At 42.9% G+C, this 21,675-nt stretch overlaps 1 protein-coding gene across 1 annotated transcript in view; it reads right to left on the bottom strand.

Annotated features, from left to right (window-relative positions):
- Positions 1 to 21,675, bottom strand: part of LOC139323744 (ATP-binding cassette sub-family C member 12-like) — a 67,052-nt gene that overhangs the window by 28,084 nt on the left and 17,293 nt on the right. Inside the window, exons 11-25 of the mRNA XM_070953211.1 lie at positions 20,963 to 21,034; positions 19,694 to 19,818; positions 16,480 to 16,552; positions 12,829 to 13,032; positions 6,908 to 7,042; positions 3,696 to 3,801; positions 3,553 to 3,612; positions 3,004 to 3,171; positions 2,728 to 2,787; positions 2,461 to 2,520; positions 1,696 to 1,755; positions 1,144 to 1,203; positions 868 to 927; positions 317 to 376; positions 41 to 100 (exon numbers count right to left, since the gene is read on the bottom strand). Coding sequence (XP_070809312.1) covers positions 41 to 100; positions 317 to 376; positions 868 to 927; positions 1,144 to 1,203; positions 1,696 to 1,755; positions 2,461 to 2,520; positions 2,728 to 2,787; positions 3,004 to 3,171; positions 3,553 to 3,612; positions 3,696 to 3,801; positions 6,908 to 7,042; positions 12,829 to 13,032; positions 16,480 to 16,552; positions 19,694 to 19,818; positions 20,963 to 21,034 — 1,363 coding nt within the window. The remainder of the gene's footprint in view (positions 1 to 40; positions 101 to 316; positions 377 to 867; positions 928 to 1,143; positions 1,204 to 1,695; positions 1,756 to 2,460; positions 2,521 to 2,727; positions 2,788 to 3,003; positions 3,172 to 3,552; positions 3,613 to 3,695; positions 3,802 to 6,907; positions 7,043 to 12,828; positions 13,033 to 16,479; positions 16,553 to 19,693; positions 19,819 to 20,962; positions 21,035 to 21,675) is intronic.

Raw genomic sequence — 21,675 nt, forward strand, 5'->3', positions numbered from 1 at the left:
CTGGGGCTTTAATCATGCAGGAGGACAAAGTGAAACTTACTTCTGCTTTTTCCTTCTTTAAGGTCTTTCTTAGTCTCTGTATCATCAGGCTTATCAAAACCTTGGGAGATGGAAAGTGAAGGGAGAGTCAAGCTAATACTTGCGATAAGAGGCATTTTTACTTCACACTGACTTGGCAGCATTAATTTCACCTCAAAAGTACCAAGGCCTAACCTTGAAGCAATTATCTAAGAAAGCCTGGGTGCTTTTGCACTACACAGGAGTTGACACTGAGTTCTGGGGGTTTAATCGCTCAAGAAGACAAAATGAAACTTACTTCTGCTTTTTACTTCTTTAAGGTCTTTGTTATTCTCTGTATCATCCGGCTTATCAAAACCTTGGGAGATGGAAAGTGAAGAGAGAGTCAAGCTAATACTTGCGAAAAGATACATTCTTATTTCACACTGACTTGGCAACATAAATTTCACCTCAAAAGTACCAAGGCCTAACCTTGAAGCAATTATCTAAGGGAGCCTGGGTGCTTTTGCACAACACGGGGGTTGACACTGAGATCTGGGGCTTTAATCACACAGGAAGACAAAGTGAAACTTACTTCTGCTTCTTCCTTCTTTAAGGTCTTTTTTAGTCTCTGTATCATCAGGCTTATCAAAACCTTGGGAGATGGAAAGTGAAGGGAGAGTCAAGCTAATACTTCGAAAAGAAGCATTCTTACTTCACACTGACTTGGCAGCATTAATTTCCCCTCAAAAGTTCCAAGGCCTAACCTTGAAGCAATTATCTAAAGGAGCCTGGGTGCTTTTGCACTACACAGGAGTTGACACTGAGTTCTGGGGCTTTAATCACGCAGGAGGTCAAAGTGAAACTTACTTCTGCTTTTTCCTTCTTTAAGGTCTTTCTTAGGCTCTGTATCCTCAGTCTTATCAAAACCTTGGGAGATGGAAAGTGAAGGGAGAGTCAAGCTAATACTTGCGATAAGAGGCATTTTTACCTCACACTGACTTGGCAGCATTAATTTCACCTCAAAAGTACCAAGGCCTAACCTTGAAGCAATTATCTAAGAAAGCCTGGGTGCTTTTGCACGACACAGGAGTTGACACTGAGTTCTGGGGGTTTAATCGCTCAAGAAGACAAAATGAAACTTACTTCTGCTTTTTACTTCTTTAAGGTCTTTGTTATTCTCTGTATCATCCGGCTTATCAAAACCTTGGGAGATGGAAAGTGAAGAGAGAGTCAAGCTAATACTTGCGAAAAGACACATTCTTATTTCACACTGACTTGGCAACATAAATTTCACCTCAAAAGTACCAAGGCCTAACCTTGAAGCAATTATCTAAGGGAGCCTGGGTGCTTTTGCACAACACGGGGGTTGACACTGAGATCTGGGGCTTTAATCACACAGGAAGACAAAGTGAAACTTACTTCTGCTTCTTCCTTCTTTAAGGTCTTTTTTAGTCTCTGTATCATCAGGCTTATCAAAACCTTGGGAGATGAAAAGTGAAGGGTGAATCAAGCTAATACTTGCAAAAAGAAGCATTCTTACTTCACACTGACTTGGCAACATTAATTTCCCCTCAAAAGTACCAAGGCCTAACCTTGAAGCAATTATCTAAGGGAGCCTGGGTGCTTTTGCACTACACAGGGGTTGACACTGAGATCTGGGGCTTTAATCACGCAGGAGGACAAAGTGAAACTTACTTCTGCTTTTTCCTTCTTTAAGGTCTTTCTTAGGGTCTGTATCCTCAGTCTTATCAAAACCTTGGGAGATGGAAAGTGAAGGGAGAGTCAAGCTAATACTTGCAAAAAGAAGCATTCTTATTTCTCACTGACTTGGCAACAATAATTTCACCTCAAAAGTAAACTTGAAGCAATTATCTAAGAAAGCCTGGGTGCTTTTGCACGACACAGGAGTTGACACTGAGTTCTGGGGGTTTAATTCCAGGTGCGATTCAAGGTGTTGGTTACCACCTTTAAAGCGCTCCATGGCATAGGACCCGGGTACCTTCGAGACCGTCTTCTGCCACCAATAGCCTCCTACCGGCCAGTCCGCTCCCACAGAGAGGGTCTCCTCAGGGTGCCATCGGCCAAGTTATGTCGGTTGGCGACACCCAGGGGGAGGGCCTTCTCTGTGGGAGCCCCAGCCCTGTGGAATGAACTGCCCCCGGAAATACGCAAGATCTCCGACCTCCGGGTGTTTCGCTGCGCACTGAAGACCCTGTTGTTCCGCCAGGCTGGCCTATCAACATGATAATTTTAAATTGGGGTATTTTAAATTTTTGGGGTTTTAAATTGAGCCAAATCTATTTAATTATTTTAATTTTTAACTGCTGTTTTGTCTTGTGTTTTTAAATAGGCTGTACACCGCCCTGAGTCCTTCGGGAGAAGGGCCGTATAGAAATAAAATTATTATTATTATTATTATTATTTATTATTAATCGCGCAAGAAGACAAAATGAAACTTACTTCTGCTTTTTACTTCTTTAAGGGCTTTGTTACTCTCTGTATCATCCGGCTTATCAAAACCTTGGGAGATTAAAAGTGAAGGGAGAGTCAAACTAATACTTGTGTGAAAAAAGCATTCTTATTTCACACTGACTTGGCAACATTAATTTCACCTCAAAAGTAAACTTGAAGCAATTATCTAAGAATACCTGGGTTCTTCTGAACTACAGAGGGATTGACACTGAGATCTGGGGGTTTAATCACACAGGAGGACAAAGTGAAACTTACTTCTGCTTTTTCCTTCTTTAAGGTCTTTCTTAGTCTCTGTTTCATCGGGCTTATCAAAACCTTAGGAGATGAAAAGTGAAGGGTGAGTCAAGCTAATACTTGCAAAAAGAAGCATTCTTACTTCACACTGACTTGGCAGCATTAATTTCACCTCAAAAGTACCAAGGCCTAACCTTGAAGCAATTATCTAAGCAAACCTGGGTGGTGTTGCACGACACAGGAGTTGACACTGAGATCTGGGGCTTTAATCACGCAAGAAGACAAAGTGAAACTTACTTCTGATTGTTCCTTCTTCAAGATCTTTCTTAGTCTCTGTATCCTCAGGCTCTGTTGTAGCCTGCTGGCGGCCAGCAGAGCTGGCAGCAGAATCAGACAATGAGGTGGTTGGGGAGGAACGTGGGCCAATCATGGAAGCTGGGGAATGCTCAGACGAATGCTCTGCCTCTGAGGCAGAGAGGGAGCTAGACAGCAGCGAGGCAGAGGAACATCTGGAGCCCATTCCCAGTGTGTGGATGCGCAGAGCTGCCAGAAGACAAGAACAACTCAGAAAGCAGGGTCGACTCAGGAGTAAAGCCATACCTTGGAGGTGATTGGTTCCTCCCATAGGAAATTAAAGAGGAGCGAACAAGGGAGTGGGAAGCTAATACTTGCGGGAAAAAAGCATTCTTATTTCACACTGACTTGGCAACATTAATTTCACCTAAAAACTACCAAGGTCTAACCTTGAAGCAGATTTCTAAGCAAGCCTGGGTGTTTTTGCACTCCACAGGGGTTGACACTGAGATCTGGGAATTTAATCGTGCAGGAAGACAAAGTGAAACTTACTTCTGCTTGTTCCTTCTTCAAGATCTTTCTTAGTCTCTGTATCATCAGGTTCATCAAAACCTTGGGAGATGAAAAGTGAGGGGAGAGTCAAACTAATACTTGTGATCGTTAAAAATATAAAGAAGGAAAGGAAACAATTTTACCAGGAACTTTCATTTCTGTCGGAGAGATGTCTGAATCGTGATCCTGGATGTCTTTCTTTTTCATTGATTCGTCTGATGATGACGAAAGAAATTGGTTGTCTTCAATCTAAAGTAAACAAAGAATTTTTTATTTGAGAATATAGAAGCCCAGCTAGATCATATACAACATCCTTCTAACTCAGAGGTAAGGAACAACGGCCTCCTTTATGACTTGTGGACTTCAACTCCCAGAATTCCTGAGACAGCAGGGCCATCGTTCCCCATCCCTGGTCTAACCCATAGGACACCCCATAAACTTGTTTTGAGGATAACACTTATTTATTCTTGTTTTTCTCCAGCATCTGATACTGGAAGGAACAGTATCAGTGACCCAAGGAAGTTATGTTAGCTATTGTTTCTAAAAACTATTGATTGTTCTAAGTCCTGACAGTTTTTCCTCATCTGTTAAGAATATAAAAATACCCTGGTGTGTTCAACCCCAAGTCAGTTTAGTCCAACAGCTTGTTACCTACAACATCTAAGCAGACTTCTCCTGGAAGCCTACAAGCTCAACACGATACAGATATTCCTCGACTTGCAGTCCTCAACCTATGACCATAATTGAGTTCAAGATTTCTATTGCTAAGTGAGACATTTGTTAAGTGAGTTTTGTCCCATTTTACGGCCTTTCTTGCCACAGCTGTTAAGTGAATCACTGTGGTTATTAAGTTAGTAACGCAGTTGTGATGTGAATCTGGCTTCCCCATTGACTTTGCTTCTCGGAAGGTCGCAAGAGGGGATCTTGTGACCTCCAGGACAGTGCAACCGTCATAAATATGAACCAGTTGCCAAGCTGTTGTGGCCTGTTGGCCGCCGGCCCCTCCTTAGCCATATCAGATGAGGAGGAGGAGGCATAGGAGTCAGGATCAGCATCAAGGCAACCAGAGAGCTCCAAGGGGCAAGAGGGAATGGAGCTATCAGAGATAGAGACAGAGGTGGAGCCTAGCCCTCAGATGGAGAGTCAACAGCCCCCAGGTCTGGAGGTGGCTGATGAGGAAGAGAAGGAACAGCTGGGTCCAGTGCCTGACGCAGGGATGCACAGAAGGCAAAGGAGAGGAGAGCAGTGGAAATGTATGGGCCGGTCCTTGTGACAGAAAAGCCACCGCTGCTTTGAAGCCCCACATGAGCTCTGGGGATAAAAGATAGGGGATGGAGATGAATAGATGCGGCAGACAACTATTCATCTTCCAGCCAGTCGGACTTGTTAGCTTGCAGTGAGAGAGAAACTTTTTGCCGCTCCTAATAAAGGAATCTTTGAGTTAACTTCAGAGGGTTTGTCATGTTTGGGAACTGGATCAGAACACAAGCATCTGAATTTTGATCGCGTGATCATAGGGAGGCTGCAATGGTCCTAAGTGTGAAAACCGGTCATAAGTCACTTTTTTTCAGCGATGATGTAACTTTGAACTGTCACTATTATAAGTCGAGGACTATCTTGTAATGTTCTCCAGCCATTGTTTCTATTGCCTTTCTGATTCAGGGGCTACTCCTAAACTATCTTGATCACTGGGCCATAAGTATCATCCATTAGACTGCAAAATGTATAGCCATCCAGATATTGTTAGACTTCACTTCCTATCATACACTGCTATTATCCAAATTAGCTAGGTCTTATGAAAGTGGAGATTCGACAGTAACCGGACCTGCTATTACCTACATTATTGTAATAAGCACTTTTTTGCATATGATTATCTCTAAAGCTGTGCCTCTCCGCCTAACCCTCTCTCTCTTTTGTCATCTTCGCAGGCACCAGAAGGCGTTGCCTGGCTCTTGGTGGGGGTTGATCCACAAACTCTGGTCCTTTTGGCACATGCCTGGAATATAACAATGCACGCGGAAAAAGTATCACAGTATTTCACGTGGTACTGATTGCCTGAGTCACCTCCCCTTTGCTCTCTGCACAGACACTGCTGCTGTTGTACATTTTCTCTTCATCCGTGCAATGCTTCGAAAAGTTTGCGAGGTGAAAATTGCAGTGGAAATCTGCAAGAGTGCTAGTGTTAGTGCATAAGCCACATTGTTCTTTGCGCTCGTGCTTGGTAAGTGTGGATTAGGCATTGAAATATAACAAAATAACAGAGTTGGAAGGGACTTTGGAGATTTTAAAGGAAGAATAGTAGAGTAGAGTAGAGTAGAGTAGAGTAGAGTAGAGTAGAGTAGAATAGAATAGAATAGAATAGAATAGAATAGAATAGAATAGAATAGAATAGAATAGAATAGAATAGAATAACAGAGTTGGAAGGGACCTTGGAGGTTTTAAAGCAAGAATAGAGTAGAGTAGAGTAGAATAGAATAGAATAGAATAGAATAGAATAGAATAGAATAGAATAGAATAGAATAGAATAGAATAGAATAGAATAGAATAGAATAGAATAATAGATTGGGATGAAGAATAGAATAGAATAGAATAGAATAGAATAGAATAGAATAGAATAGAATAGAATAGAATAGAATAGAATAGAATAGAATAGAATAGAATAGAAGAACAGAGTTGGAAGAGACCTTGGAGGTTTTAAAGCAAGAGTAGAGCAGAGCAGAGCAGAGCAGAGCAGAGCAGAGCAGAGCAGAGCAGAGCAGAGCAGAGCAGGGCAGAGCAGAGTAGAATTAGAATTAATTAGAATTAGAATTAGAATTAGAATTAGAATTAGAATTAGAATTAGAATTAGAATTAGAATTAGAATTAGAATTAGAATTAGAATTAGAATTAGAATTAGAATTAGAATTAGAATTAGAATTAGAATTAGAATTAGAATGGAGGGGAGGGGAGGGGAGGGGAGGGGAGAGGAGAGGAGAGGAGAGGAGAGGAGAGGAGAGGAGAAGAGAAGAGAAGAGAAGAGAAGAGAAGAGAAGAGAAGAGAAGAGAAGAGAAGAGAAGAGAAGAGAAGAGAAGAGAAGAGAAGAGAATAACAGAGTTGGAAGGGACCTTGGAGGTCTTCTAGTCTAACTGTCTGCTTAGGCAGGAAACCCTATAACGTTTCAGACAAATGTTTGTCCAATCTCTTGAATGTCTCTATCCTACCCAATGGTTGCTGGTAAAAGGCATCAAAAGGCTTCACATCCCATGCTGTGTCAGAAGACAGCTCTTCTAGAAGCTTTCACCCAGTACCCGAGAACTAACTTTGAGGATGCTAATAGGCAGCAGCACAAAATAAGTCCGGAGAACTAAAACCCACAATGACATCTTCTGCGCGCTGGTTATAAAAGAGTTGAGCGTAACGGCCCTTGGCTTTCAACAGCTGCGTGTGGGTACCACTTTCCAACATCTCCCCATCTTCCAGCAAGATGATTTGATCACAAAACTGCAGATACTGTGGGTATTAAGGAGAGAGAAAAGAATCAGTAAACTAATGAGAAGGTTGTAGGGTTTGTATTTCAGGGCCCCACGTTTATAGCGGTATCCTCGATTTACGATCACAGTTGAGCCCCAAGCTTTTGTTTTGCTAAATGAGACATTGGTTAAGTGAGTTTTGCCTCCATTTTACATCCTTTCTTCCCACAGTCGTGAAGTGAATCACTGCACTTGTTAAGTTAGTAACCCTGTTGTGAAACGAATCCGGCTTCCCCATCGACTTTGCTCGTCAGAAAGTCGCAAAAGGGGATCACGCGACCCCGGGGGCACTGCAACCGTCATAAATACGAGTCAGTTGCCAAGCATTTGAATTTTGATCACGTGACCACAGGGATGCTGCAACGGTCGTAAGTGTGAAAAAGCGGTCATAAGTCCCTTTTTTCAGTGTTGTTGCAACTTTGAAGGTCACTTAATGAACTGTTGTAAGTCAAGGACTACCTGTAGACTTTCAGGATTGTCGTTAGTCTTCAAGGGACACAAGATCAAGGAAGAGACATGGCCGTTTTAACTTCGAACGGTCACTAAATGAACGGCAGTAAGTCAAGGACTACCTGTAATCATATTTTTAAACGGTGTTTATTGTTGTAGGAGAGAATTGGACCCACGTACCAAACAATATCAACATGGGGTTATCTTGGGTGTCTTTCTCACGCCTCCCTCTTTCTTGGGTCTAAATACAGGTAATCCTTGATTTATGACCACAATTGAGCTTCTATTGCTAAGCAAGACAGTTGTTAGGTGAGTTTTGTCCCTGTTGTGACCCAGGCCCAGGTAGGTAGTAATCGATGCAAACAGTTCCAAAACAAACAGACTTTATTAAAACATCTGAGAATTAACTCATTCTCAGCGTAGTCCAAACTAAATTTAAAACAAACTCTTCATAGCACAAATTCTTCAGTCTTATTACCAACCTTGGTATAATTAGGCAAACTGCCAAAGGCTTCTCTTGGCACAAGTTCAAAAGCAGAACACGTCGACAAGAGATAAGTCCAGCAATACTATCAATGTTGTTTTCTGACAAAGAGCCCAAACTCCACTGCTGGTCTTTTAAGCCTTATGGGAGGGGCCAATCATCTCTTGTCCGTACTCCTGAGTCATCTTCTTTGCTTTATCTGCTCCTGCCTTCTGGCAGCTCTTCTCATACAGGCTCCTCCTGTTCCTCTGCCTCTCTACTGTCAGCCTCTGGAGCCTCCGGAGTCCGCACATCACTCCCCGATGGCCCTGGCCCCATCTCTGCCTCCGACGCAGAGCCCTCATCTGGGCCTTCCCCAGCCTCCAGGACTGGCCCCTGTTCTTCCTCAGCCTCATCGCTGTCTGACTCCGCTGCCAGCTCCGCAGGCTACTGGCAAACCACAAAAGTCCCATTTTACAACCTAAACACATTATTGTAAGTTGAGGATTACCTGTATGTTCTTGTTTGGTGGATAAGAGTTTCGGAAGTTCTTATAGGCAAATTATGCAGTCTGAGCATGAAGCTTAAGGAAGGAAAAGCAGAAGTCTTCCTCTGGCCACCTTTGCTAAGTCAGAGATAAGACAGCAATGTTTGAAGAATGCTAAAATTAAGAAAAACCTTTGAATGACGATGCAAAGGAAGAGGTGTCAGCAGCTCACCTTCCCTCTCAAATTATTGCTGCTTCTAGATGCCGTCCAAGGACATGGATGGATTAACTCCTGTCCCTCGGACTCCTTTCCTCACTTTTATCAGTCTTGTACTTTTATCATGGATTAACTTCTGTTCCTTGGACTCCCTCCTTCATTTTTATCAGTCTTGCACACTCAGTCTTTTCCTTTCTCATTTTGAAATGAGGCCAAAAATCTAAACCTTTATACGTGTGGATTGGATATTGGGTAGTATCTTAAGCACACCAGTTTTTTAAACCTCCCATTTGCTTATTCTCATAGACAGCATGAATGGACTTGCCGCAATTAGCAGACGAGATTGCAAGAGATTGTTGGTTCTGAAAGATACAGAGATTCAATTAAATAAAACATAGCAATTTAAAAAAATAGAGATAGGTGGATGGATCTAGTGCAGGGGTCGGCAACCTTAAACACTCAAAGAGCCACAAAGGTCCTAACCAGAAGCCCTCCGTTCAATTCTGGAGCTGACCGGAAGTCTGAGTCCCCTCCTAGCGCAGCATCCTTTTTCTTTGCCAACCGGAAGTCCAGTTCCCCCACCATAGATTCTCCTCCTAGCGCGGCGTCCTTTTTCCTCTAACAGTCCTAACCAAAAGCCTTATCATTTGTGGAGCCGACCGGTGACAGGGAACTGCAGCAGAGGGATGAAAGAGCCGCACGCGGCTCCAGAGCTACGGGTTGCTGACCCCTGATCTAGTGTATGTTGTAATATGCCGTATTGTGGCAGCATAAAAATGTTCAATTTGGAGACTTGATTTGAAGGCTGTAGAAATGAATCTCTGGATCAGATGAGATTTCTGAACTGAATCAGCAAGTCAGTTGCAACTGTCTAGTCAAACTGATGCCACTGGATAGATCTGGATCAATTTTGAAGAACGTCTATGTGTGCCCAAAAAGCCTTTATTCTAATCTTTTTTTCTTTTTTTTTTTGAAGTTTGAATGAAAGTGGTTAGCTTATACCAGGGTTGGCAAACCTATGGCACGCGTGTCGCAAGTGGCACATAGAGCCATCCCTCTTGGCACACCAGCTGTTGCCTGTTGCTCTTCTGGGTTCTGGAGCGCGCATGCATGCCGGCCAGCTGGTCGTGCACGCGGTAGCACCGGAAACCCGGAAGTGCAGTTCCCTGGTGCGCAGGCCCTAGCTGGGAAGCTGAGCTTCCAGTTTCTGGCGTGCACATGGTGCATCGACCAGCTGGTCTTCATGCATGCATGCACACCAGAAACCGGAAGACCAGGTGACTGGCACACATGCGCCTGCCAGAAACTGGAAGCTCAGCTTCCTGGCACGGACATGCGTGCTGAGCTGCTGCTCTTTTGGCTTCTGGCACTCCCCTGCGCGAGTGCTCCATTTCGCCACTCAGATGCCGAAAAGATTTGCCAACACTGGCTTAGACATTCCAGGTAAATTGAAACGATTTTTTTAAAATCAAACTGGATTCAAGCTGGAATTGAATTGGATCACAAATTGCAATGAACCAATAAAATGGATTTTGGCAGATTTATACATACTTCTCTCTCTCTCTCCCTCCCTCCCTCCCTCTGTGTGTGTGAGAGAGAGGGGGGAGAGATTCCCATTGTGTATATGTATCTATGTCTCTCTCTTTCCCTCCCTCCCTCCCTCCCTCTATGTGTGTGTGTGTGTGTGTGTGTGTGTGAGAGAGAGAGAGAGAGAGAGAGAGAGAGAGAGAGAGAGAGAGAGACAGACAGACAGACAGACAGACAGACAGACAATGGGAAACAGATAGACAGTTAAAGTACATAGAGACAAAGAGACAGAGAGGCAGGGGTTCACTTCTGTTCAACAGAAAAAGAGTGCAAATTTTAGAAAATACTTTTATAGGGCACGGGCTGTGTTTTAGGTCAGACTATAGAAATTCTCCCCATTCTTTAGCACAAGTATCTTTGTTTCTGTTCTGTTTTAAAGGGATCAAGGACTTCTGTGCCCTCTGCTGGTATGGAAAAAGATATTTTATTTTCCAAGAAGGGAGGAGGAGGGAAAATATAACCAAATAAAACCGCAGGGATGTTTGTCGAGAAGGTCTTTTTAACAATGAAAAATAAAACCAGAGTGGCAAAGACTCAAAAGACTCGCAAACATTGCGCCTGCCGTGGAAAGGATGGATGGTTGCTGACCTCAATTCTCCAACCAATAATTGCTGCCCGAAAACCAAACCATGCCACCAACCTCCCTGCTCGGTGTTGTTAAGAGCGTTGCCAAATGCTCTAATTCATTTTCTGTTATGTTAGACTCGCTGTGCAATTGTCTCTCTCCGGGGGCATAAAACCCAGAATGCTTGTTTGCTTCTAAACTAATAGCACACTTACTCTCCAAATGTAGGTTATTATGAAGGGAATGTTCACACACCAGAGGAAAATATTAGCAGCTCTGAAGAGGTTCTAAATGGTTTGCAGGAATTTAAACAAAATGGAGGAGGGTTACTGGAAAACAGTTCAAGGATGAATATTGGTTGAACATGCTAAAGCCGTGATCGTGAACCTATGGCACACGTGCCAGAGGTGGCACGCAGTGCCCTCTCTGACGGCACGCGAGCCATCACCACAGTTCAGCTCTGCCACACATGCGTGTGCGCCTCCTGCCAGCCAGCAGGTGTGTGCGTGTGCGCCTCTCTGCCACACATGCGCAGGGCTGGGGGACGTGCAGGGGGGCACCCAGGGTACATGCGGGGCATGGAGCGCATGCAGGGGGTGGGACACATGCGAAGAGGGCCGCATGTGCATGCACGCAGAGGCGGGGAGCGTGCAGGGGGGCGCACACGCATGCACAGGGGCCGCGTGCACATTGCATTTGGGGGGTTTGGGTGTGCTTTGGGCACTCGGTCCAGAAAAGGTTAGCCATCATTGTGCTAAAATATTAAAATTATTTTTTAAAATCGAAAAGCATCTTATAAATTATGAGCCATGGTGGCGCAGTGGCTAGAGCGCAGTACTGCAGGCTACTTCTGCTGACTGCTGGCTGCCTGCAATTTGGCAGATCGAATCTCACCAGGTTCAAGGTTGACTCAGCCTTCCATCCAGGGGTGAAATGCTCCCAGTTTGGACCGGATCGCCCAATCTAGTAGCAATGGTGGCGGGTGGTTTGGAGAACCGGTAGCAAAAATCCCTGCGAACCCCCCCACCCGCACCATGCCCAGCTGAGCCGCACGATCCTCAGAGGCTTTTTTTTTTTTTACTTTTAAAAGCATTTTTTCTACAACCTCTTCTGATGAAAAAATGCTTTTAAAAGTTTTAAAAAAAGCCTCTGATGATTGCGCGGCTCAGCTGGGATCCTCAGAGGCTTTTCAAAGCATTTTTTTCTGCAAACTCTTGGCTGAAGAGGTGGTAAAAAAAATGCTTTGAAAAGTCTCTGATGATCCCAGTTGAGTTGCCTGATCGGCAAAGGCTTTTCAAAGCATTAGAAAAAATGCTTTGAAAAGTTTAAAAAAAAAAAAGTTGGCCACGCCCACCCAGTCACATTAACACACACACACACACACACACCAAGCCATGCCCACAGAACCGGTAGTAACAAATTTTACATTTCACCCCTGGGCAAAACTCACTTAACAAAGGTCTTGCTCAGCAACTGAAATTTTGGAATCAGTTGTATCTACCTATATTGAGGCCTTTGAACTATGATGCTGGAGAAGACTCCTGTGAGTCCCTTGGACTGCAAGGCGATCCAACCGGTCAGTCCTAGAGGAGATCAACCCTGACTGCTCTTTAGAAGGCCAGATCCTGAAGATGGAACTCAAATGCTTTGGCCACCTAATGAGAAGGAAGGACTCACTGAAGAAGAGCCTAATGCTGGGAACGATTGAGGGCAAAAGAAGAAGGGGACGGCAGAGAACGAGGTGGCTGGATGGAGTCACTGAAGCAGTCGGCGTGAGATTAAATGGACTCCAGAGGATGGTAAAGGACAGAAAGGCCTGGAGGAACGTTGTCCATGGGGTTGCGATGGGTCTGACACCACTTTGCAACTAAGAACAACACCAATATTGGATTTCTTTCACCCCAACTCCATCGTGGGTGAGTTTCTGATTTAGGACGCCGTTCCTCATAGCCATTCCCTATGAAGTTCTTTCCTGTTTCTTTCAGCAATTCATTTACCTGCAGCTGATGAGACACCAGAAGGATGGTTTTCTCTTGAAGAGCTTTCTTAATGCATTCTTTGAAAATAGACTTTCCAACTTGAGCATCCACGGCAGACAAAGGATCGTCCAATAAATAAATATCTCGGTTTGCATACACAGCACGAGCTAAACTAATTCTCTGCTTCTGACCTCCAGAAAGGGTCACGCCCCCTTCTCCTATCTTTAAAAAAACAGAAGGGATACATCAATCAAACCCAAATATATAATATTCATATACGGGGTTTTTTTTTAAAAAAAAAGCTTTCCATCCTTATTGCAATGTATGTGACATTTGTCAGGTTATGAAATTTTCCGGCCTTTATGACAAACATTCAGAGGACTGATTCTTTATTCATACGAACCAAGGTGGTGCAGTGGTGAGAGTGCAGTACTGCAGGTTACTTCTACTGACTGCCAGCTGCCTGCAGTTCAGCAGTTTGAGTCTCATTGGCTCAAAGTCAACTCAACATTCCATCCTTCCGAGGTGGGTAAAATGAAGATTGTTTGGGGGCAAGAGGCTGACTCTGTAAACTGCTTAGAGAGGGCTGTAAAGCACTGTGAAGCGGTATATAAGTCTAAGTTTTATTACTATTCCTTCCTTCCTTCCTTCCTTCCTTCCTTCCTTCCTTCCTTCCTTCCTTCCTTCCTTCCTTCCTTCCTTCCTGGTACAATGGTTAGAATGCAGTATTGCAGGCTCTGCCCATAGCCAGCAGTTTGATCCTGACCAGCTCAAGGTTGACTCAGCCTTCTATCCTTCCAAGGTCGGTAAAATGAGGACCCGGATTGTTGGGGGCGATAGGCTAACTCTGTAAACCGCTTAGAGAGGGCTGTAAGCATTGTGAAGTGGTATATAAGTCTAAGTGCTATTGCTATTCCATGGCCCATAATGTCCTTTTTAGTTAGCGCAGATAGGACTGCCAGGTGTTCATCTTAAGAGTACCGTAGAGTCAGCCTCATTTTCTGAAAAATATTTTGGCCAACTACTGTATTCTGCAGAAAGTGAGATCAATCTTAGCATGCAAAAGGAAGAAGGTTAGGCCCCAAGTACCGATAAATTATGAAGGGAACAGGGACATCCATGCATGAAGAGGAGAGAGAAAACAAAAAAGTTAAGATGGCATTCACAACCATAGATCTTTCACACAACTATGATTGTCTTGTTGATGATGGGGCTTCAACCACACGATCCGTCCTTCCTATCGTTTCCTCTAAAGATTTGCAGTTGACTCCTGCTTGAATTACATGGAGGAATGTGGTTGAATAAGACACAATCTTAGCCCTTCAAGAGAGGAGAGAGTGAGAAAGAAACTCAAGATTGTCCCATCTTGATTCTCTTTGGTATAACATGGAGAAGAAAATCTTGGTCAAGTTCTTTTATGTTACTCCTCAACTGTAGCTTAAAGCAGTCCTGATGGCATCTATTTTCTGACTTGGTTGACCTCAAAGGGCTGACAAATTATGACATTTTCCTGATCTTTCGCCAGTTTGTCTGAATCAATCTCTCTCTCTCTCTCTCTCTCTCTCTCTCTCTCTCTCTCTCTCTTTTTTTTTTTTTTTTACTTTTTCTAAGAACAACTACAGAGTGGCTAATTTGACTTAGCGGTTTAAAGGTTGAAGAATCTATCTCTTTCCTTTTGGGAACATGTTATGGTGAGGTACTATTAGTTCCAGGGTTGGGACTGTGGATTATGTAGGACCTCCTGTTTTTGTGTGGTTCCTCCCTGCCCCATAACTAACCGTAATCCTGGCCCCTCACCATGTATTTTATTTACAGCAGGGAACAAAATTAGATGGTCTGTGTGTTTACAGGGAATTACTAAAAGATATGTTCAAGATTTTTCTCCTGGGACTCTATCAGTATGTCAGAAACTCGGAAATCAGCAGCAGCTATAAGAATTCCAGCGAGGCCATAATGCCATTTTCAGAACATCCACAGATGTTGAGCAGCATAGCCAGGGCAAAACTACTTCACTATGAGTCTCAAGTTTGATCATGTTGCAAGCCAGAATGCCGAGAACGAAAATGTAAACTGACAAGCTAGCTTGGAGGGACAAAATGCCAAATCTTGTTAGAATAATTTTTTTTTCCCCTTCTGGAGCCCAGACTTGCTTGTATTCCAGCCATTTCCAGGAAAATACAGCAGATTGCTCAGATAATAAAATAGGAATATTTAAATCAGGGTTTTTTTTTTTTTCTCTCCTTCAGATCCACTAATCCTTTGGTGATAAAAACACATTATGGCCCAATTTAGCCTCAACGCGTTATGACAAATGTTGGGTTTATGAAACACATCAAAACTAAATTAGCAAAACACGATTGGTTTAACATCTTGGCCTATCAGTTATTTACAGACTGACAGATGAGTTCCCACAACAAGCTGGATCCAATCCAGGGATGAAATCCGGCAGGTTCTGACAGGTTCTGGAGAACCGGTAGCGGAAATTTTGAGTAGTTCAGAGAACCGGCAAATACCATCTCTGGCTGGCCCCAGAGTGGGGTGGGAATGGAGATTTTGCAATATCCTTCCCCCAGGAGTGGGGACGGAATAGGGATTTTGCAGTATCCTTCCCCTGTCACGCCCACCAAGCCACACCATGCCCACCAAGCTACACCCACAGAACCGGTAGTAAAAAATGTGGATTTCACCACTGATCCAATCCCAGTTTACATTAGCCTACTGTATTATTTGAAGCCAGGGGTCCATTAGCCATGCTTTGTGGCTTACTACCTTGTGCACAACCTATTATGGTTTATCCAACAAGCCATGACTAAGCCAATATGTTCTGAAAGTCAGTCTATATCTGTAGTAGCCCTGAAATCAGAATCATGTCACCCCTAACTCTTCTTTGCAAAATTATAGGAAACTCATTTGTATCACTGTTTCACAAAGCTAATGTAACACCTGAAGATGCTTAACATGAATTAATATTGGAGTTTTGTACCCTTCGTACTAGGAAGAATATCTAGAGCTAGTTTGACCAATTGGCTTCAGGCCCAGTGATGCATTTTTCTTTCTTGAAAAAGCAAATATAATGCTGTCATTAATTAACCAATTGACCGAGAAACTCAGTAGGTGATTTGAGGTCAATCCTTCTCTCTCGAGGAATGGAAGAAAGGGGAAGGAGAGGAAGAAAGGATAGGGGACAAGAGCAGGAGAGAAGGTGAGAAAGGGGGAAAAGAGGGGAGGAGTGAGGGAAAGGAAGGGGAAGTAGGGAGGAGAAGAGGAGGAAGAAAGTAGAAGAGGAGAGGAGGGAGGGAGGGAAAAGAAAGAAGAAGGAGAAGAAGGTTTGTTGTGAAAAGAGGGAAAAGAGAGGGTAGAAGAGCAACCCCAAATGGGATTAAAATGTCTTCTCTTTATGCTTTCATTAGAAAAAAATATGTATGATCAATTATGGATAAGCGAATGTACATTTACTATATATGCGTAAGAAATAAAAATAAAAAACTTCTTTCAAAAAAAAATTCTCTCTCCATCCATCGTAGCTCATTGACTTATTACATGCATAAAATCAAGGGAGATCTCCAAATATGTTGCCATAAGGTGAGATACCAATACACAAAATAAGCAACCGTAAATTGGCGGTTTAACTTAGCATCCTTAAATTAAATGAAACCCCATTATACTTACTTCAGTCATATCTCCATAGGATAAACGTTCCATATCTGTCTTGAGATTGCAAATGTTGATGATATGATTATACCTAAAATATTAAAACTGAAATGAACTGCAAGCAATGAATCTCAGCAAATTTCTTTCACTTCTATAAATAAGCCTTGTAGCATTATTGTGATTTATAATTGGAGAAGATTCCTTCAATGTTGAGTATTGCCAGTCTTGACTCAGTCTTAGCCTTAGCAGCCAGACCAGACAGCAAATGTGACCAGATAACCTAATTCTATTTTATTGTAAAGCTGCATTAATAGAACCTTGCAAATTTGAAAGTACAATTTTCTCACCATCAGCTTTATAGCCTGATATAGAGGTACCTCCGTACTCAACTGCTTTGAAACTCATCGAATTTGGTACTCAACGCATTTTGACAAGAAAATTTTGTCCCGGTACTCATTGTTTGTTTGGTACAAACAATACACAAGCTAGAACTTGATGATGCTGGTTGCCTCGTGACTCGCTACCCTTTTCCAGCCGAAACAAAGGGTGCCATGTTAGTCACGTGGTAACTCGTGCCCTATGTACATCCTCTTGCAGTCTTATCTTAGCTTCTGTGGTCATTTTGTGTATTTTTGCGCTCCCCACCCCTCATCACTACAGGTAAACTGAAGTTTTTATTTTATTTAATCTACGTATTTATTAATTTCTAGGTTTATTTCTCATGTAAAGTCATGATATGTAAGGTCGCCTGCTTGGGCAGGGGGTTGGGCTAGATGACCTACAAGCTCCCTTCCAACCCTGTTGTTCTGTTTTATATAACCCTATCTTTTTATACATTGCCTTTAAAATGTGTATTTGGATTTGGGATACATTACATTTATTTACATTATTCCTCGTGAGAAAATTTTGTTTGGTACTCATCATTTTTGGTACTCAGCATGCCTCCCAGAACCAATTAATGTTGAATACTGAGGTATCGCTCAGTTACTTAGCATTAAGGATCCCTCGTAAAACTCCTGTTCCACTCATTATGCAACTGTGGGCTATGTTTCCTCTTATCTAACTCTTCCCTAGATAGCATCTCTTCACAATTTTTTTTCAAGTTGTAGAGCTCTTACAATAACCAGCTGAGATGGAAATGACTCGAGCAAAGAAGGCACTCAAATAACTGGGCCTTATCAATTATTTTACCCTTAGATATTGTATGTAATATTTGAACTGAAGGTTGCTTTTCTATTTCATATCATTTCAGCAAAGCTTAATGCTTCCCTGCAGCATCTAATGGCTTGTGACATGCTGGTAATATTCCCTGGAACCATTTTGAAGATGTCTTAAAATGGGCTCTTGGGAGTTGGGTTGGCTTGTTTGTTTGTTCCTGCTAAGCTGGAATAGACTTTTCTTTCTTTTCTCTTCTTTTTTCTTTTTCTTTTTTTTTTTTTGATCCACTCCAATATAATTTGAGGAAACGACAGAAGTGATATTTAGCAACCGTTTATTCTCACAGCTGAGTACACTGGTCGGGTATAATATTTAGAAAACTAATAAGAAAGAACAGTTTCCTTGGTTTCATTAAAAGCAAAGGATTTTCTGGGGAATACATAAACTCTATTTGAAAATGAGAAGTTAAGACATGTCTTATCTTGATTACTGTAATATAGGTTGTTCAGCTGAGGTCCTTGACCTGCCTGTGGCCCTCAGAATACTTGGGTGAAGCCCTTAAAGACCTTTTGAAATGGCCAACCAAATTGTAATTTTGGTCTTGATACGTTTAAAAAGAACATTAAATATATGGGGAGTATTAAGGTTAAAAGGTAAAGATTCCCCTTGCACATATGTGATAGTTGTTCCCGACACTAGGGGGTGGTGCTCATCTCAATTTCAAAGCCGAAGAGCCAGTGCTGTCCGAAGACAACTCTGTGGTCATGTGGCCGGCATGACTAAATGTCAAAGACACATGGAACGCTGTTACCTTCCCACCAAAGGTGGCCCCTATTTTTTCTATTTGCATTCAAGGTTGTGTTTGACCTTGGGAGGCCGGGGGGCGTGCGTTGGTGGCCATAGTGGGTGTAGCCATGATGGGCATGGCCAGCTCCACATCACTTATCGATGTGATGGCCTCCTGCAGCCCTCTGCCAGCAGAAACACATGCTTCATTTTCGCTGTCAGAAAGCTGCAGGAGGTCGTCGTGGCCAAACACGGAGCCCTGGTAGGCCGTGCACCCCCCCACCCATGCTCTATTTTCACTGGCAGAGGGCTGCAGGAGGTCGTTGTGGCCAAAAAATGGAGCCTGGGCAGGCTACCAGACTTCAAATAGAGAAGGCCTAATACAAATTGCTCTCCGTCCTCCAATGAACTTCTTCAAACATTCAGGTCAACTTCTGAAGCCTCACATCAGTTCCCATCGCTCACTCAGGTAAGATGGCTCAGAAAGACAGGTTTGGTGGTGCCTTGCCTGCAGAAGTCCTCTGGCAATGTTAGAATCTGAGAACCTTTATGGAGCTGGCATTTTATGCCACCATTTCCTCTCCAATTGACGAGTTATGTTTTGGTTTAATGTGCTTTTTTTTTTTAAATCTGAGTTGCCATTTTGAACATTTTCATTTTGTTACTTCCCTTTTCTGTCCCCAGGGCATTTCTTATAAATACAGCAAGAGAAATAAGTAGGTGTTTCCATAAATACGTCTGATAACAGTTATTTAACAGTACAACACCTAGCATTTAGCTGAACACAATGCTTGCCTTTTCCTTTATGTAGCTAAGAATAAAAGGATTAAAGACTTAATTCCTTAAAAAATAAAAAAAAACAGAGCCAAGGATCAGCAAAGAGAGTGTGATAATTTTGAACGATGGAGCACTCTCCCCACTAATCTTCATGTTTTTTAGTACTTAAAATTGTAGTTACCTTTGGGGGCACAATGGCTCAGCAGTTAAAGAAAGCAGACAGACTGGGTTCGAGACCTGAGCTCCATGCAATGGGGTGAGCTCCCGTCCTCATCCCAGCTCCTGCCCACCTAGCAGTTCAAAATCATGCAAACATGAGAAGATAAATAGGTACCATTTTGGTGGGAAGGTAACAGTTCTGTGCGCCTTCAGCATATAGTCATGCTGGCCACATGACCACAGAATTGTCTTCGGACAATCCTGGCTCCCCCCGGTTAAGAAAAGAAGATGAGCACTGCTAGACTTGGACATGACAGGACAGGGGAAATCTTTAGCATTTTTTTATAGTTACCTTTGTTCATCGTAGTCTTCTCCAAACAGTATGTTATCCCTGACACTTCCATGAAATATCCATGCTTGCTGGGACACATATGCCAAAGTGCCATTCACCACGACATTCCCACGATACAGATACATCTGAAGTGGAGAGAAGGAATGCTTGGATGTCAAATCTGCTTCAGTGGGTTTCCCTGTTATCTGTGAATCCAGGTATCATAAATCACAATTCTTAGATACCAGAGGTGGCTTTCAACAGGTTCTGACCAGTTCTGGAGAACCGGTAGTGGAACTTTTGAGGAGTTCGGAGAACCGGTAAATACCACCTCTGACTGGCCCCGCCCCTATCTATTCTCTGCCTCCCGAGTCCCAGCTGATCGGGAGGGAATGGGGATTTTGCAGGATCCTTCCCCTGAAGTGGGGAGGGAATGGAGATTTTGCAGTATCCTTCCCTTGGAATGGGGTGGGAATGGACATCTTACAGTATCCTTCCCCTGCGACGCCCACCAAACCACGCCCACCAAGCCATGCCACACCCATCAAGCCACGCCCACAGAACCAGTAGTAAATGTTTTTGAATCCCATCACTGTTAGATACCTATTTTTTTTCTGATGGAGAATTTGAAAATATTGGAAAATTAGGGAAGGGGAGAGAAGACACTGCATACCAAGGCCAGCCCTTCCATCAGGGCCAAACAAGACATAATTTCTATTCTCTAAATTTAAACTTTATGTCATGTAGTGGAAGTAATTATTTCCTTTGCTGTTATTGTAGTTTTGAAATTATGATTGGGGAAAGATTTTATTGTGTGTCATACACCAAGAATTATCGGATAGATTGAATTTTTTGCATCTTGATTTAGTCTGTGCAGCGCAATCCCTCCCACGATTTGCAGTTACATAAAATATTTAATGCTGACTAGGCCACGCCCACCATGACCATGCCCACTCAACAACCAGACAGAGAATCCCTTGCTAAAATTTTTGAAACCCATCTCTGGAGCAAATGCACGAATTTTTAGATCTGCTTCCTCTGTTTAAGCAAATAGTAAAACACCTGCAACCAGCATCATAATGTTGGTATGCATTAACCATAAGAGCTGAGAAGATCAGCGTATTAGCAGAATGATGTATATATAGTTCATGCACTATAGGCCTAACTTTGGCTACCACATAATACTGAAGCTTTGACTTCATCAGCATAGCAGAGTCAGGGGAAAAAGCCATGTTAACTGTAAAATATCACATCAGAGCTGAACTGAGAAAAATGTAGACATTTATGTACCTGTCCTAATACTGCTTTAAGGATTGAGGTTTTTCCACTTCCGACATTGCCACTAATCCCTAAAACTTTGCCCTGGGAAAGGAAAAAAAAAATTAAGTATAATTTATAGACAGCAGTAGAATACTTCAGAATTAGAATACTTCATTTCGCCAAGTGTGATTAGACACACAAAGAATTTGTCCCTGGTGCAGAAGCTCTCAGTGTGTATGCAAAACAACAGGGTAATAGTAATCATAATAATGATATCAGAGAGGGTAGTAGACAAGGTGGGAAGGATAATAATAATATTACAGAGATACAACAAGGGTAGATAGTACTACCTAAGATAGTACTACCTAAGATAGTACTGTGGGAATTAGGTGTTCAGCAGAGTGATAACATGAGGGAAAAAGCTATCTAAGTGATGCAGTGGTTAGAATGCAGTACTACAGGTTACTTCTGCTGACTCCCAGCTGCTTGCAATTTGGCAGTTCGAATCTCACCAGGCTCAAGATTGACTCAGCCTTCCATCCTTCTGAGGTGGGTAAAATGAGGACCCAGATTGTTGGGGGCAAAAGGCTGACTCTGTAAACCGCTTAGAGACGGCTAATAAAGCACTATATAAGTCTAAAGGCTATTTTCCTTCCTTCCTTCCTTCCTTCCTTGCTTCCTCCCTCCCTCCTCCCTCCCTCCCTCCCTCCCTCCCTCCATCCATCCATCCATGGTGGTGCAGT

This window comes from Pituophis catenifer, unplaced genomic scaffold (assembly GCF_029215685.1).
Source record: "Pituophis catenifer annectens isolate HBS135680 unplaced genomic scaffold, rPitCat1.0.hap2 SCAF_13, whole genome shotgun sequence".
Lineage (NCBI taxonomy): Eukaryota > Metazoa > Chordata > Lepidosauria > Squamata > Colubridae > Pituophis > Pituophis catenifer.